This window comes from Tenrec ecaudatus, chromosome 7, assembly GCF_050624435.1.
Source record: "Tenrec ecaudatus isolate mTenEca1 chromosome 7, mTenEca1.hap1, whole genome shotgun sequence".
In the NCBI taxonomy this organism is placed as follows: Eukaryota; Metazoa; Chordata; class Mammalia; order Afrosoricida; family Tenrecidae; genus Tenrec; species Tenrec ecaudatus.
Window position 1 is genome coordinate 137777866 of NC_134536.1, and position 17579 is coordinate 137795444.

The 17579-nt window shown below is 44.9% G+C and overlaps 1 protein-coding gene across 1 annotated transcript; it reads left to right on the top strand.

Annotated features, from left to right (window-relative positions):
* The first annotated feature begins 2880 nt into the window (after nucleotides 1–2880).
* LOC142452977 (DLA class II histocompatibility antigen, DR-1 beta chain-like) lies at nucleotides 2881–16731 on the top strand. The gene is made up of 6 exons (XM_075554125.1): nucleotides 2881–3007; nucleotides 10794–11063; nucleotides 14120–14401; nucleotides 15111–15221; nucleotides 15688–15711; nucleotides 16032–16731. The coding sequence occupies exons 1-6, from the start codon at nucleotides 2932–2934 to the stop codon at nucleotides 16043–16045; spliced, it is 777 nt and encodes a 258-aa protein (XP_075410240.1). The 5' UTR covers nucleotides 2881–2931; the 3' UTR covers nucleotides 16046–16731.
* The last annotated feature ends 848 nt before the right edge of the window (nucleotides 16732–17579 follow it).

The following is a 17579-nucleotide window of genomic DNA, read 5'->3' on the forward strand; positions in this document are numbered from 1 at the left end:
TGCCCTTGGTAATTTATACATCGTTGTTTTGTCATATCTTGCCCTATCCGGAGTCTCCCTTCCCCCCTTCTCTGCTGTCCCTCTCCCAGGGAAGAGGTCACATGTGGATCCTTGTAATCAGTTCCCCCTTTCCAACCCACTCACCCTCCACTCTCCCAGCATCGTCCCTCACACCCTTGGTCCTGAAGGTATCATCCACTCTGGATTCCCTGTACCTCCAACCCTCATATGCACCAGTGTACCGCCTCTGTCCTATCCAGCCCTGCAAGGTAGAATTCGGATCATGGTAGTTGGGGGGAGGAAGCATCCAGGATCCGGGGGAAAGCTGTGTTCTTCATCGATACTACTTCACACCCTAATTAACCCATCTCCTGCCCTAAACCCCTCTATGAGGGGATCTCCATTGGTCGACACTTGGGCCTTGGGTCTCCACTCTGCACTTCACCCTTCATTTAATATGATATATATATACATATATATATACATATACACATATATACACATGCATACACACACTTATATCTTTTTTTTTTTTTGCATGATGCCTTATACCTGGTCCCTTGGGCACCTCGTGATCGCACTGGCCGGTGTGCTTCTTCCATGTGGGCTTATTTGCTTCTGAGCTAGATGGCCGCTTGTTCACCTTCAAGCCTTTAAGACCCCAGACACTATCTCTTTTGATAGCCGGGCACCATCAGCTTTCTTCACCACATTTGCTTACGCACCCATTTGTCTTCAGCGATCCTATCATGGAGGTGTGCAGTCAATGATATGATTTTTTGTTCTTTGATGCCTGGTAACTGATCCCTTTGGGACCACTCGATCACACAGGCTGGTGTGTTCTTCCATGTGGACTTTGTTGCTTCTGAGCTAGATGGCCGCTTATTTATCTTCAAGCCTTTAAGACCCCAGTCACTATCTCTTTTGATAGCCGGGCACCATCAGCTTTCTTCACCACATTTACTTGTTCAACCACTTTGGCTCCAGCTGTTGTGTCGGGAGAGTGAGCATCATAGAGTTCCAATTTAATAAAAGAAGGTATTCATGCATTGAGGGAGTGTTTGAGTAGAAGGGCCATTAGTTTTTTGGACTAAAAGTTTCCAGCTGTCTTTGCTTTTGATCACACTGCTTTCCTCCAAAACAGAATTAGAAATCTTTACTGTTGTAGGTCGAGTTTGTTTATTGTGCCAACCTGGCCAATAAACACTTGTGGGATTAATTGAAGGGCAGAGAGATAAAACTTGGTGAGCCTCGCTTTTCGAATTGTCAGGTCTCTTGCTATGTGATGGTTAGACCAGGGTGGAGCTGCCTTAGCCAGATCCCTGCCTCAGCTGTCAAGGCTCACTTCCTACAAGACATCTCCAAGGAGAAGCCGCATGGACTTACCCTGATGTAGCCCTGGGTGCTGGAGCAGCCATGTGGAGACCCCTGCCAGTGCTTAGATGCTTACACGTTCAGTGATTGGCTTTCCTCTTGCAGTTGGCGTCAACGTGTGTGTTTTGTGATATGGAGGAGGACTTTGTGGATTTGTGTCAGACAGATGAGTTAATGTTGAATTTGTGGGCTTGGGAAGCACTGGGCTGGGTGTTTTCTTGATGTGCACTTAACCTTTTTACAAAACTCTCTCTTATACATGAGTTCCGTGGATTTGTTTCTCAAAGTACCCAGACTAATACAAAAGTGTTTTCTAAACTTAATTCTGAATCTGAAATGATACATTTATTTTATATCTTTAATGATTGCCTGAAAGGGGAAATTTGTGTTTTAAATTGTTTGGTTACATGAAGTTATGCAATTCCTAGTTTCCTCTATAATTTTTAATATCATGAATATTCTTTAAGTTATTAATTAGCAAGTTGTTCTCATATCACTCCTGGGGATAAACAAGGGAAGATCAATTTAGAAAAACAGGTGCGGTTAGGTGAGAATCATCGTCATGGGAACTGAGAGCAATGGACTGAACACTGTCCCACATAAACATGCTTCTAAAAAGCAGGCTCTTTGGGATGAAGGCTGAGAAGGAGTGCTTTAATGTCTCTGAGCCTTTAAATCCTTGACTTGAAACATGAACCTTACATCAGCTTTGTGTTAAGTGAGATCCAAAGGGACTTGCAAGACCTGGAATTCCACATAAAGTGGCTCCCTGTGTACTGTAGATGCCTCCAAATGCAGCACCAACTTCAGGAGAAAAACTGAAACACTTTTCATTCAGGTTAAATAATTTATTAACTTTTGATTTCTTTATGTCAGAGACATCCCTCTCTCTCTGAAGGTACAGATTATCTTGATGAATCAAAAGCTTACTTCTGTGATAGCATCAGTTACCAGGGAATCCTTCATCTGGAGAAGGTTCCTAATATCCAAAGAATCAACATGTTCTAGAATTAAAATTCATGAAAAAATTACCATGTCTTCATTTTGCCTGTGCATGGTCCATTTCCTCACATCTAGATGTGGATTAAGATGGAAAAGCAAAGATCTCTGTCAACACTCTCTATCCCTAAATACACTCATACTTACATTCACAAGAACAGCTGTCTCTCCAAACAAAGGAGAGATGAAGGCTCCTGAAAGACTTACACTTGTGTGGACGCCTCACTAATTGGCACAGAGCAGGCGCACGATAGGAACCAATTTAAAGATTTTAGATGTAGTTGATTCCATTAGGTAAAGGACTGCATTGAAATAATCCTCTTCACTGAAGACCAGTCTGTTTTAGGAAAGGACCTTCAAGCTAAATGTCTGACCAGCAACTGGTGATGCTTTGCAATCTTTATGCTGATTGGATCTCAGCACTGAGGTTACCCAATCCAGAGACACAGTAGTGAGTCTTTTGGTTTGTCTTTATTGGGATTTGGGTGGAGGAGGGTCAAAGCTCTCATTGAGAGACTTGCTTGTTCCTCTCCTCTTCGTGTCCTCCTGGTCTCCAGCATGGTGAACTTGGGAGCTCTCATACTGATACTGACGGTGCTGAGCCCTCCTCTGGCTTTGTCCAGGGAGACCGAATGTAAGTACCCACTCTCTGTGATCATTATTACAGGTGAGCTAAGGTAGAGGAAGAGCCAACATGGTCAGGGCACTCAGGTCATGTTACATCATGAGCTCTGAAAAAATTGACATCTTCTTCAATAATTATGTATTTTTATCATATAAATACCAATATTCATTCCACAACAAGTGACTTGAGATTTCTCCCTGAGAAAATGTCATGTAGTTAGAAGATGAATGAAGAGAAAAGTCAGCCCTGTGAAGACCTGAGAGACAAGAGCTCCAGGGAGAGGAAACTTGAGCAGAAAGGTCTCCTTGTGAGAGGAGGTTTCCGGGGTTGAGGGTTAAAGGAAGGCAGAGTGACTGGAACAGAGCAAACAAGAGGGAGAGGGACAGGGATGGAGGTGAGGCTCAGGGGAGAGTCAGGAGCAAACGCATTTAAGGCCTGACAGCCATGGGAAGAACTCTTAAGTTACATCAAGACATAGGTGGAGTCCCAGAAGGGCCATGCAACCCACGGCTCTTGAGTCAGTTCTGCCTCACAGTAACCCGATATCAAGTTTCCAGGGCTGTATCACTCTGGAGACAGAGAGCCTCAGCTTCCTCCTGCTGGATGTCGGGTGGCTTTGAAACAGCAACCCTGAGGTTAGCATTCCAATGCCTACCTGACAGCACCACCAGTTTTACTTCTCAAAAATACACAGCCTTCCACTCTGTGCTGGCTCATAGCGCCCCCTGTGGGTTTCTGAGGCTGTAACTGTTTACAGGAAAAGAAGGCCCCATCTCTCTCCTGAGGAGCTTCTGGTGGCTTAGAGCTGCCATCATGCAGCTCACAGGCCAGCACTGCACCAGTCCACCACCTGGGCTCCATACAGGTTTACTTCAGGAGAGGTATAGATGTTAGTGTAAAACATCATTCCAACCACTAGGTGGAGGTGCTGTAGGGTTTAACTGGAGACAAACGGACCATTTGGGAACATGGAATTATTCAGGGAAAATATATTTGTAGCTTAATTTAGTTCTGTGGCGATGAAGACAGAGAAAAGTGGTCATGTTTGGTAAGATGGCGTATTGGTGCATAAAATGCACACAGTCAGGAAAGCAGAAAATCACACTTATCTCTAAAGATTATATCCTGAAAAACTAAGTAGATAGTGGTGTTTGTGTAAGGTTGAGTTTGTACAGAGGCAAAGCATGTGTGCACATACACACACATACATATACACATATACATATATACACACACATACATATATAGCATATAAAGAGATATATATGAAGAATTGGCTCAAACTCTGACAGAAACAGTTGAAGTCTGTTGTTCACATGTTCAACTGGAGAATTTTCTGGACTGGCACAGCCAGTAAGTCTGAAAAACCTGGAAGCAGGAAGAAATCCAGGAGACAGGAAATAAAGCAGAAAGACCATATTGCATTTCACTGGCTCAAGTAGAAAGAACCCGAACTCAGTGATCTAATGCAGAATCGAGACAAGCAAGAAGCAAACTAGCTTCCCTACAGAATCTACTCATATGAGCAGTAGGTTAGACCCCAAGGAAACGTGCTTGCAATGCATCAGGGCTGTGACCTGAGTAAAGGACTTGCCTCCCTCGCATATTGTCCACAACTCCTTGGTTGCTCAAAGCAGCCTCCATCATGGTTAGACCGCATCAGGAGGGATTCCTGCCAAACTACTGAGAATTCTAGCCCAGCCACATTGACGCCGAAGCCACAATGCTCTTAATTGTGTTTGTAAAAATCAAAGGAAGAAATGGTTTCACGTGGGAGGATACAAAAATGAAGGTTTAAGTTAGGTTTCATATCCCATTTGACACTAATGATTAGATGTGAAGAGACCAATTAAATATCTGAGACCTGAATCAAGAGGGAATTTAGCACTGTGGATAAAGGAGTTGGTGTCATTGAACTCTATTAAATACTAGACGTAGAGGAAATTATGTGGGCAGAGATCATCTGGGTAGAAAGCAAGAAGAGGGTCATTGACTAGCATTGGGGTGTCTTCACTTTCAAAGTTGATCTAGTTAAATGAGTAGTCAAGGTGACTGAGCAGGAGCACCACTGCTCTTGAGGAAAACCAAGAGAAGGAGAAGATGCGCAGAAGCCAAGGAGAGCACATTTGATTTCAGGAGGAGGACGTGGTCCACGGTGACGAGCACCTCTGAGAAGTGACAGATTCTCGGTGAGAACATGACAGAAACGTGAGCACCGACACTGGCAGAGTCGGTGGTGTATGCAGGTTGGTGACTCACTGAAGAGGGCATGGGAGGTAAGGACGTGGCCACAGCAGTAGAATTGACTCCGTTAAGAAGCTGGCCTTCCAGAGAGCTTGTGCTGTGGGACCAAAGAATCAGCTGGACTTACACAGAAGAATGAGTGTCTTGATCCAAGCTGGAGGGAACTGACAACCAGAGATGTGTAGACTATAGGAAGGAGTCCAGGAGTGACTGTATCTGCAATGCTGATGGGTTCCACACTCAGTCATGATTTCACCTAGGAAACACTGGTGGCCTAAAGAACACCTGGAGCAACAGAACCCTATCTGCTCCCATAAAGAATTACAGCCTTGAAAATCAAGACATGCTAGCTGTGAGTCAGGATCCACTTGATTGCAGGGGTTTGGATTTTGTTTCACAACAATACAGGAGTCACTGCCGTAGGCAAAGTGGACACAGCAATGAGCAAAGGTAATCGCCTCTCTCAGCATAAAGCGTGGGAACATTCTGCAGTTATTATACACAAGGCCTACAATTGGAAGGGATAAAAATGAGATGTAGGTCAATAGAGTGAAATAGCAGAGCTCTAATATGACACTTGTGTGCTGAGTTCATTATTGTTTAGAAGGACTTGGGATTAAAAAGTTGGAATATGCAGATAATGTAAAATAACAAAAGCCTAAGTAATTTGAATGTTCGGATAAGTTTAGGTCTTTGGTGGTCTCCAGTGAGAATTGAAAATGATTTATTATATTTAGCAATTGTGAGCCCCTTGTCCATCTTTCCTAGGAATGACTCACGCACATGCACTGTGGTTCTAGACCCAGGACATAACAGTCATCACTTATAGACAGTTAATATAGTGTCCTGGTGAAGTGCTAGGAGCCTGGAGCTGGATCTCCTGAGATCTAATCCTTATGTCACTTGCCATGAAATATTTGTCCATGGAAACGTCATTTGGCTCCTGTGGGCTTTAATCCCATCAGTTGTCAAGTGAGGAAAATAGCACCATCTTCATGGAGCTGTTTTGTGGATTAAAGAGATGACACGGGGAAAGCATGAGGGTTACCGGCTGTCTCGCTACACTCTTCCCTCAGGTAGCGATAATGTTTCCATCCATGCACATGTACATGCATGCTCTCCAAAAGAACTCTCAGTCTGCCCAGCGGACCTTGATGACTGCATGAGTCTAGTAGTCACTACACGTGTGGCTTCTCTGCCACGCTTCTGTTTCTTTATTTCAACAGTTTTTAACACCTTTATCCACATAGTCTTCCTCTCTTCCACACCCAGGTAACTGTATACTCTGTTATCAGTGATATCTGAAAACATGCAGAGTTCTACAATTATAATTTTTTAAATTCAAAGAGTCTGGTCTACTTTATTTAACATTGATTTAATTATTTTTTTCATTTGTGTAGTTCTTCCCTCATTTTGCATGTGTCTCTTTTTATTTATTAAAAATATTCATGTTCTCAAATAATTCCCAACATCTTTGATGGAAGAGAAGGCAGCAATCCACAGGAAAACAGGAAAAATTTCTGCACTTAAAATTATGAATATTCATGCTACAGAATAAGGGCCACATGGAATTTTGAAACACATTGTCATCATAAGAACTAGAAAATAATATAGTTTGGTAACTATAGACTAACTACTAGAACATGTTTTCTAGGAGAAAATAGAGAGTGATACTTGAAACTTGCATATGATGTACCATAAGCTGATTATTTACCCTCAAGATATTTCATCCCATCACTGAAGGGTCTCAGAAGAGCAGGTACACCAGGGGCATTATCATCTTTCTCATCACATTGAGTTGGGCAATTCGTCTTTTAAAAGGGATGAATTCATCCGTTGTCACAGGGATGAAGTCACCGTGACCAGACTGTCACTTTAAAGTCTCTTCCCGCATCATTGCAGCTCCGCGTCAGCAGTGTCTCTACCTGAGGAAGCTGCAGTGTCTCTGACTACAAGGGGAATGCACCTCGTTCAAGGCTGCTAATTAACCCCTCTCCTACTCCTGTCATGTCATCTTTGGGAACCTTTCCACCTGTGCTCTCCTGTCACCACTGCCATCCTCCCATCGCCCAGCATGTCCACCAGGGGCTCAGGGTCAGTGCTCAGCACGTCTGTGATGTCGGCTTTCTCTGACTTATGTAAACTTTCATTTGATAGACTATCATCCTACAGTCAGGTTGAATATGATCCCCCTTATCATTAGTTTCATGGGGGTTTCTAAAAACTTCATCTGCTCACTCATTTTCAAAGTCTACAGAGCCCCAAACCTGTGGCTAACATCTAAGGTTGAGCACCTTCAAAATAACTAACAGCTTAGTCTTTTTCTAGGATGTTTTGGATTCCTGGACACCTGTAACCTTCAGCAGACACAGAATGTCACAGCTGTTATAGTCCTGGGCTCCTTACCATAAAGGTTGGGGTTCAGACCCAGTAGTGTTCCCTGGGAAACCGTTAGAGTTATCTGCTTGTCTATGAGATGAGTGCTCCGGGTTTACAGATGACAGACTTGGTCACCCTGCGGCTCTACTTTGTCCTGTAGAGGTGCTAGGAGTGGGCACTGACTCCATGGGGAGGGGTTTTTTCATAGGATATAATTATTCATGAATCCTCAGACTTAAGCTTCAATATAAATGTATGATGGAGAAAATGATCAAGGTTTTATATAAAATGCTAGATGAGAAGAAGGAGGCAGTTTTACAGAGACAATTATTTTTTTGTTTTCACCTATGGCAGCTTGTCTATTCTCAATTGAAATCATAGATATAAAGTGACTAATAAGCCACGCAATAAACACATCTCTGGCCATCTGTGATTCCATTGTTGATAATTAATGACATGGAAAATACTTACTCCTTCCAGACACCCATGCTGGAGCTTTGTCCATTCACTGTCCCCCTTTTATTTTTATTCTGGTGAAAATATTCTCAACAAATCATACCCCAATGTAGCCATTCCGCAGGCCTAATGCAGGGACCTTTTTTTACTGCTCAGTTTGTTTGGTGGCATCTTGCAAACGTTTACTCAGCTGCTTTTAGAAACCGTGATGTTTTTTCATTCTCTCATTGGACTTTCTCAATCTTGCTGTCTGTTTCCAAGTACCCTGTCCTTAGGATCACCCCCACCACACACACACTCACACTCCAGCCAACAAGGAACTGTGTTTCATCCTAAGGATTTCCTCAGACGTAATATTGACAAAACCATCCACACAATTGCCACGCGTTTTCTCGTTAACATTGACTTTACGGCCCTGATTCTTCAGATGCTTTGGCTCAGTGGCTTCCACCCAGAGACCATGCTGTCCCTCTGGAAGCGCTCGTCCATGTCTGGAGACATTTGGCTTGTCAGCACTGGGGAGAAGCTGCAGGCATGGAGATGGGGAGAAGCCAGGGATGTGCTCAATGTCTGGCAGTCAAGGCAGACCCACCCACCGTGGAGGATTCTTCATCGCGAAGTGTCAACATTGCTAAAGTCGCCAACACTAGCTTACGATGCACTGCTTCTGAAAGGTGTCGACTCACATGTCACACACACACACCTTCCAATGCCCTTTAGGTTGCTTCTCTGCAAAGGTTTTCCACTTTATTATCTTATTGAGCCAATCGGTATGAGGTTTAGATCTTTTCAATCTCTAAGGAGTTCGTGATCGTCACCCCTTATGCTCACGTTACATGGCTCACAGTATCCTTGTCTCTCTAGTGTTAAGACAGGCATGGTGCTAAGAGCCACGAGTAGTTTCCTATATAACTCCTTTATCATCCATAGTAATTTTATACCCCAAACTTTAATTGTCAATGCCTCCTAAAATTTTTTTTTAAATACTTTTATTGACATATCTTACAAAATCCATTAGATCCACTCACATGCAATTCTGTTGTTCAGTCCCATTGAGTTCAGTTATACAATCATCAATGCTCCCCTAAAATATTTTAAACCCTATCCTCACTTTGATTAAACTTAAAAAAAAATCACAAGAATACACAGAAGCACACACACTACAGGTCAGAGCTCTGAGACATATCTGACCTCTAAACAGGGCAGAATTGACAAATGAGTTTATCATCAAACTCCAAATATTTTCCCTTATATTTTGTTTTATGAGATCTTTTGATTGTGTACTGTATATAAGGAATGGGGAACCTGTTTTTTATTGGATCCTGGTTTTTTATCTGTTTAAAGCAATAGTTCCTCATGTACTGTTATTTATAACTAAATCTAAACGGTGAATATTACCTACAAGGCTTCACCACCTACGGGCTCCATGTGGTTGTGTTCTGGGGAAAATCGCTTTCCCTGCCTTGGGCTGACATGAAAGTCCCAGTACGTTGAGACGTACATTTGGAAAGGAGAAAGTGACATTACTGGATTTGATTGCTAAAGGAAAGGTGTCGGGCTTTGGTACTTCTCACTGACTCCATGAACAGAGAAGGGCAGCAGAGAGGTGCCCAGGGCAGAGCTTTGGGAAAGTCCTGCCCACAGCCCTGCTGCCTTGTCCCAGGATGTGGGCTCACAACCCCACCTTGTCTTCCCACACTGTGCCCTGCCCTCATGGTCGGGGTGGCAGCGCTCTCAGATAATCCACAGTGCAGTTTATCTTGCTTTCCCTCCTAGAACTCAGAAGCAAGAGCTTCAGTGTTGGTAGTTGTCCACAAATATTTGTGCAGTTTGGACTTAAAATGACAAAGGAATCGAGTGTTTTACATGTTGCCGCTGAGCAAAGGAAGACAAATCAGAAGGCGATAGAAGTAGATCATGTGACAGATTTTAAACAATTCCTTCATCCGGTCCTTTTGTGTTCCAGGGAGGCCTAGGGGTTCCATGGTGGGCTGCTCCCCGTGAGATGAGCAGGTGGAGACCCCCCAGGGCTCAGTGTGAGAAAGACCAGGCTCTCCACTCCCATAAAGTGACAGTTTTAGAAACCCGCAGAGCCACTTGGCCCCTGTCATCTGAGGTGTCTGTGATTCAGAAGCAACTCTGGGAGTTTGGCTTTTCTGTTTTTGTTTGTTTGTTTATTGTCCTGTCAGTTTAGAGAACATGTTGGTCCTTATTGTCGTGGTAATAGCTGCATTGATGTTTAACTTCTGAGCCAAAGCAAAAGCAGCAAAGGGAATGATTCCTCAGAGGTTGAACCATGGAGGAACAAATGAATGAGGCTGAGCGGTTGCCTGAGGCCTGGAGCCTCTTCCATTTCCGGGTCTTTCTGCCCCTTTCCCCTCACTCTGAGCTGGGGGTCAGGGGACCCTGTGACAGAAGGGGCTGCAGGAAAGGCTGTGTAGACACAGGACAGGGACAGAGCCTCCTGGGCGCCCAATGGAGGCTGAGGTCTGAGTCTGAGCAGCAGGGGCTCCGCCAGGCCCTGGGACAGGCAGATGGGCTTGCCTGGCTCAGAGAGGCGCGGGGATGGGCGGGGTGGGGGTCCGAGGGGATGAAGTACCAGAGGGGTCGGCCTGGGAGTATGGGCGCCCCCTCTGCCGGCAGGGTGATGCCTACTCGGCGTGGTCCGGGTTTCTCCCCAGGAGTTCTTGCTGACTGGCTCTTCCTGTCCCTGCAGCTCACTTCCTCATGTATTCTACAAGTGAGTGTCATTTCACCAATGGGACTGAGCGGGTGCGGTTAGTGGAGAGATTCATCTATAACGGAGAGGAGTACGTGCGCTTCGACAGCGACGTGGGGGAGTACCGGGCAGTGACGGAGCTGGGCCGGCCTAGCGCCCAGTACTGGAACAGCCAGAAGGACTTCATAGAGCAGAGGCGGGCAGCGGTGGACACGTACTGCAGACACAACTACGGGGTCTTTGAGGGGTTTTCCGAGCAGCGGCGAGGTGAGTGCGCGCGTGCGTGTCTGCGTGTGTGTGCGCGCGTGTGTCAGTTTGTCAGTGTGTGTGTGTGTGTCTGTCTTGTGGGGGGCAGTGTGGGTGCGGAGGGTGTGGGTGCAGGAGGGTCTCTCTGGGGCCCTTGGGTCGCTGGGGGAGAAGCTGAGATGGGGAGAAGGCGGGGCTGCAGGGAAGGCACCTGAGATGGGATTGGGTTGGGGGGTCCTGGGAGACATGGGGGCCGGCAGGTCAGGGGCTGGGGGATTTGGGAGGCCGTGGGGGGAACCGAAGTGGACAGGGGACAGTGGGTGTCTTGTGAAGGTAGTCACACACCGTCCTTCCACCCATGCTTCCCAGCCGGAAGATCCCGGAAATGAGCATCACGCGCTGTTTGTTTGTGTGAACAGGTCTCTGAGGGCACAGGGCCTGAGTAATGGATGGAGTTCTCCCTGGTGGGAGGCATGTGAATTCTGAGACCCCGGGGCCCCTGAAGGACTCTTTCGGGCTGTGTCACTGTGAGGACACAGAGCAGACACGGGCTCATTATTTCTCGCGGGCTGGCTCAGATGGGGGCTCTCTGAGGTGGGGGATAAAAACCCCGATAACCATCTGAAGTCCGTGGGTTTGTGGTCCAGAGCAGGGAAGGGGGGAAACTGAAGGCGGCTGGGGTCAGTTTGTGCAGGGAGGAGGCATAGCGGCTCCCCTCGGCAATCCCACAGACTTGAGGACCTTGGTGTTTGTTGTCCTGCTGGTGGCCGCCCTGAACTCAGAGGGCATCTTCGGGGGGCAGGTCGATTGGGGTCTCTGTTCTGAGAGAACCACTTGAGGGCTTGTTAGGAATCACCTGAGACTGGACAGCTAATTCACTTTCCTCCTTCCCCTGGGTCATATGCTGGACGGTATTTTACAGCAGTTAACTGGGATGAATTTTTACAGACCCTTATTTAGGTCCAAAGTTTTGCTTTTTTTAAAAAACATACATATCTACATTGTTACACAGATGAACTGTTCCTAGAGATGGCATGGACAAAAAGACAACATTGTGTGAAGGGGTTTATCACAGAGCAGAGACCTGCAGCTGGTCCCAAAGAGCACAGTGGCTCCTTAAAGCCCAGGGAAGACGTGCCCCAGTCAGTAGCGTCTCTGAGCTCACCCAGCAATCAAGTCCCTCTTCGTCCAGAATTCACGTGTTTCTTGGGCCGAGGTCTCTGTTGGGACAGTGTGCGCGCTCATTTGTTTTGTCCAAGCTCATTCCCTGCCCATTCGTTCAGTGAGAGAGTGCACGGCTTTGCCAGGGACTGAGGCCACAACTCACCCTGGACTGTGTAGCAAGGACATCTATCTGGGTCCTGAGCAGCACTGGTTGGACATGGACACCTCTTCTCTATTCTCAGTGCGATGACAGTCTTTCTTAGACACCGACACCTGACGTTTCATGCCATCCAGCTTCTCTGATTATTTGCTCAGCTTCCAGAGTGATGCAGGGTGGGGAGAGGAGACAGCCCTGCACACACCTTTCTGGAGGTTGTTGATGGGTGGGGTCTGGGTCCTGCTTCATTCTTCTGCAGATGTGGCTCCAGTTATTTGTAGTATCGCCAATTGCTCAGTAAAACTCCCATTTAATTATCGATTTTTACTTCTAATTTCTGAACTTGTGAAATATTTTCCTATATCCATTGGCCAGTTGCCATTACTCTAGAATTACTTATTAACTAATATCTCTGGGTTTCTATATTTTCTTCAGAGAAATCAGTTCTCTGGAAATTCAGATTGTTAACATATTGGTGATATTTCATTTGGCTTTCTTCAGTGTGTGGTTTATATCTTGATTGTTGTTTTCAATGTTAAGATTTAAACACTTTATTATATGAGATATATTAAAAAGTATTACTCATGATTCCTCATCAACCTGAAAGCCCCCGGTATGTGGTTCCCCAAAACTGTGGTTTCTTAGTTGCATCCTCCTTTTTATAACGTATTTCCCGATGTGCTCTGAAGTATATCAGGGGGTGCATGAGTCTGATAGAGTAATGACCACAAGATGGGGTCCTGACCTCAGATGTCTCATTACAGAGAGAAATGATTATAAATGGTAACAATGTCAGTGCTGGTGAGTGTGTCCTGATAAAAGAGTGAGACTTATGACCTTTAAATGATTGGATCTCAGTGTTACTTTCTCCTCATTCAGAACGCATGCCCTCTTAGGTCCAGTTCACAGGGTGAGAGCATCACTTCTGTCCCTGCTGCCTCTCAGTGGGGAGGCTCTGCTGTGGCTGTAAATGTGTGAGCAGGTCGAGATGGGACACTAGGGCTGCAGCCCCTTTCCGCCCCACCCAGCCCAACCCATCCTTCCTACTGGAATCACATTTTCTCTCAGAGCAGACCAGGATAACAACTGGGTGACAAATAGAGCCTAATCTATGTATAATTTGTTAAAAATATATTCATCATAATAAAATAGATGATAAACTATTGAAGGCTAACTGCAGGTGTATATATTTTAATTTGATCTATTATCGTATGACTCTCAAAGATAAGATATAACCATTATCATCCTTTGTTGTTGAGAAAAGTAATCCTGGTTGCCCAGTGGATAAGCATTGGGCAGCAATCGGAAAGGCCACAGTTCAAATGACCCGACCGTCTACCCAGAAACTAAGACACTCCATGTTTCCTTAAGGACTGACAGCCTCAGAAACAGTTCTACTCCGTGTTTTAGGGTTGCCGTGGGTCAGAATGAATTCAGTGGCAGGATCTTTGGCCTTGGGATCAATGAGAAAGCTGAGGTGCACGTAATTTTTCAAAAATAATGCATGCCTTGCAAAATTGTGTAAACACCTCAATAGTGAATAAACTGTCCCTTACATTGAAAACACGCAATATTCCTTGTGTATTTCAAATTTTAGGAGTCCATGTTATACGGATCAATTTCAAAACCCAGGCCACACTGAGGAGCTTTGAGGGAGGCATGCCCAAGACAGATGCCTGAATTTGAATAATGGAGGGGCAGACCAGCAAGACTTCCTCTGTCTCTCTCACTGATCTCTCTGCCTTATCTCTCCTAGTGGAGCCTCTGGTGAGTGTGTATCCTGCCAAGACTCAGCCCCTGCAGCACCACAACCTCCTGGTGTGCTCTGTGAATGGTTTCTATCCAGGCCACATTGAAGTCACATGGTTCCGCAATGGCCAGGAAGAGAAGGCTGGGGTTGTGTCCACAGGCCTGATCCAGAATGGAGACTGGACCTTCCAGATGCTGGAGATGCTGGAAGTCACTCCTCAGAGTGGAGAGGTTTACAGCTGCCGAGTGGAGCACCTGAGCCTGACCAGCCCCGTCACAGTGGAGTGGAGTGAGCAGCTCTATCTGACCTCATACCCTTCTCACTCACTGAGGAGCGGGACATGGCTTTTCTCTGAATGTCAGATTTCACTTCTTCCCACACCATATTTCCATATTCTCCCAGTTTTCATCTCCTTTAGTTCAGGTCATTGATAAAGTTCTATAGAAGTTTCCACAAATACTTATGTCCTAGGAGACACAATGAGGGATGGGAGGAAGAAATGAGGTTGTCTCCGTTTTGCATCTTCTCAAGATATCACAAGATATGATCACCTCTTCTCCCTGGGTACCACACCTTGTTTCTGAGGCTGAGCTTCCACTTCCTGTCCTGCTGCTCTGGACCTCTCTGTCTAGATGATCATTGTGAGCCTCCTCGACAGTGCAGGGCCCACCTACTCCAGGGAATGAAATCTCAGCACTGCCTTTCATACGTTCAGTTGCTCTAGAGAAGTTACTCAATGGCATGGAGTCCAGGCCTCTTTACCCATCAGCTCCTGGTCAAACATTGCAATATCAGCCCAGTGAATGTTGATGCGTTCTATGTCTGAACCTTGTATCTACTCAAATTGAATTTTAATTCTCCCCCCAGAAGTGACCATATTTTCTATTTTACATAGGAGGATTGCATAATACATAACAGAATCCCTCCCCGTTCTCTGGGTCTCAGTCTGAGAAAGTAGATTTGTGGTAACCATCACTGACCCTGGCTCTTTCTCCAGGAGCACAATCAGAATCTGTACAGAGCAAGATGCTGAGCGGCATCGGGGGCTTTGTCCTGGGTCTGCTCTTCCTTGGGGCGGGGCTGTTCATCCACCTCAGAAACCAGAAAGGTAAGGATGCTGTCCATGACCACAATCCCCTCTGAGAGCCCTACTTAGGGAGAAAATCCAGCTGCATTGGAGTCATTGTTGTGTAGTGACCATGTGAAAGTTTATTTCCCCCAACCCCACATTCCATCACAGCTAGAAATCAGAAGGTCATGGTTTTTGTCACAGCAAGGTGCTTGCAGCCTGCAGCAGACAAAAGAAAGCCTGCTATTCAAGGTGATAGACTTGGGGTCTAGCTGCTGGGGCAAAGGAAGGGAGAGCCACCAGGCAAAGAACATCAGGCTGGGTTTGCGTGTCAGACTCTTCATACAGGGCAGGGGCTCAGACTTGCTGTCTTCTCTGCCCTGTGTCATATGACTTGGTGTAATTGACAGCTGTCAGGTGGGACCTCTGGAACTGAAGACCTGGGCTATGGGGACAGATTTCTCTCTATTTCTTATGAATCCATGTTTTTCTCTCTTTTTTTCAGGCCACTCTGGACTTCAGCCCACAGGTATTAACACTTAACCTTCTTTTAAAATTACACCTGGTTCTCCTCTAGTTGCTAGCAGTGGTGAGAAGACAGGAGTCAGAAATAGTAGGAAATCCTTTGGATTCAGGCTTCTGCTCAGGGACTTTGTATGAAAGATACTTCTTGAGCTGAACAGTCCTGAGCATTGCATTATGGGAACATAAGACGTGTATTATTAGTTTGTTTACATTTCTTCTAGCTGCTTGCTGTACCATGAGGATCTGAGAATGGCAGTGGGGACGGTGGGGGGAGAAGTTGGTTATAGAGGATGTTTGGAGCAACTCTCTTCTCTTGATCTTCAGGTCTCCTGAGCTGAAATGAAGATCGTGGCCCTGAAGAAAGAATCTCTGTACCAGTTTTTGCAACACATGAAAAGATTTTCAGTTTTCCCCCTGTCTTGCGCAATAGAGTGCTTCTTCAGCATCCGGCTCATCCTGGTTCAGTGACCAGACAGAAAAACTTCTCCTCAATGAATTTCCCCAGACCTGACCTCCTTCTGAAGGTTCCCACTATTGCTTACTGTGATTTGTGTTCACATTCCTTTAGTTTCTCCCTATTAAACTCTCCCTTCTTAACATCGCCTGAACTCAGCTTCCACACCTATTACTTTATAAACGCATCCCCATGTACACTCAAAAGAATTCTCCAGAAAAATCATCTTTCTGCAATTACTTCAAGAAAAGAAATAGAAAAAAAAGAGAAAAAAATAGAACAGTTTCATTTATATTTCTTACTTTGGGTCAAATATGGATCTGGGAGATGTCCTTGCTTCCTTGTCTGTTCTTTCCCCCTCTTTTGTGCTTTGTACAGAAGACACAATTGCGTGGGAGAAAGACCTTCAATGCATCAAATCCTGATGGTCTCCTCCTGCTGCGCATCTTCAGAGACAAACACACGGGGTCCTTAGCACCATGGGAATAGACAGGAGACAATGAGAATAAAACATGGCATGTAGAAGTATTAGATTTCCAGTGTGTTGAATAAATTTCTTCATGAAGGGCTCCTATTCTTGTTGGACATCATCAATTACTTTGTGAGTCTTTATGTGTGTGTTTTGTGTCTATTTATTAAACACAAAATGTCTGACATAGAGCCAAGTACTATTTTTAAAAATTAAGTAAGATTTTCAGAACTTAACATGCTGATACCTAATTTTTAAGAAGAAATCTGTATTCTTCAAGATAACATTTTTTTGGAAAAAGAAATAGAATGAAGCTGAAAAGCAGATCTTTCTGAGGAAATACACTGCTGGGGTTGACTTATTGTTGGTTAAATGTACCAGTAAATCACAGTCTAGAAGTGAGTGACCAAATATTTCATGTCCAATTAAAGGTCAAAAGAGAGGTTCTTGTTCTTAATAAATGCATTCCTTTCAATAACATATAAAGGTTGTATAAAATAAACAAACCAGGTATCATTACTGAAACTATATCATATCAATATCTAGACTGGAGCATTTTTACAAATACATTTATAATTTTGATTATTGAGGCAGATGTGTGATGTTACCAACACCTCAAAAATCCAATTGCCAATCTCTTACAAACTTCGACATCTGACAGTTTTTAAAGTTACCTGAAGATAGTCCTGAATCAGCAACCTTTTGGTAAGCAATATTTCATGGTCGTAGCTCATCCTCCCTGGTGGGCTATCTTTTAGCTTGATGTTGACCACTGCCTCACACCATCTGGCAAGGGTCTTCTGTTTTTGGTTTTTTTTTTACTTTTCTTTCATGGATGCTTTCCTTTTGTCAGCATGAGGCCTTTCTCCAAGGATGGGTCCCTCCTAATAACATGTCCATAACAAGGGAGAAGAAGTCCTGCCATCATCCTGTATTTCAATTGTTCTCT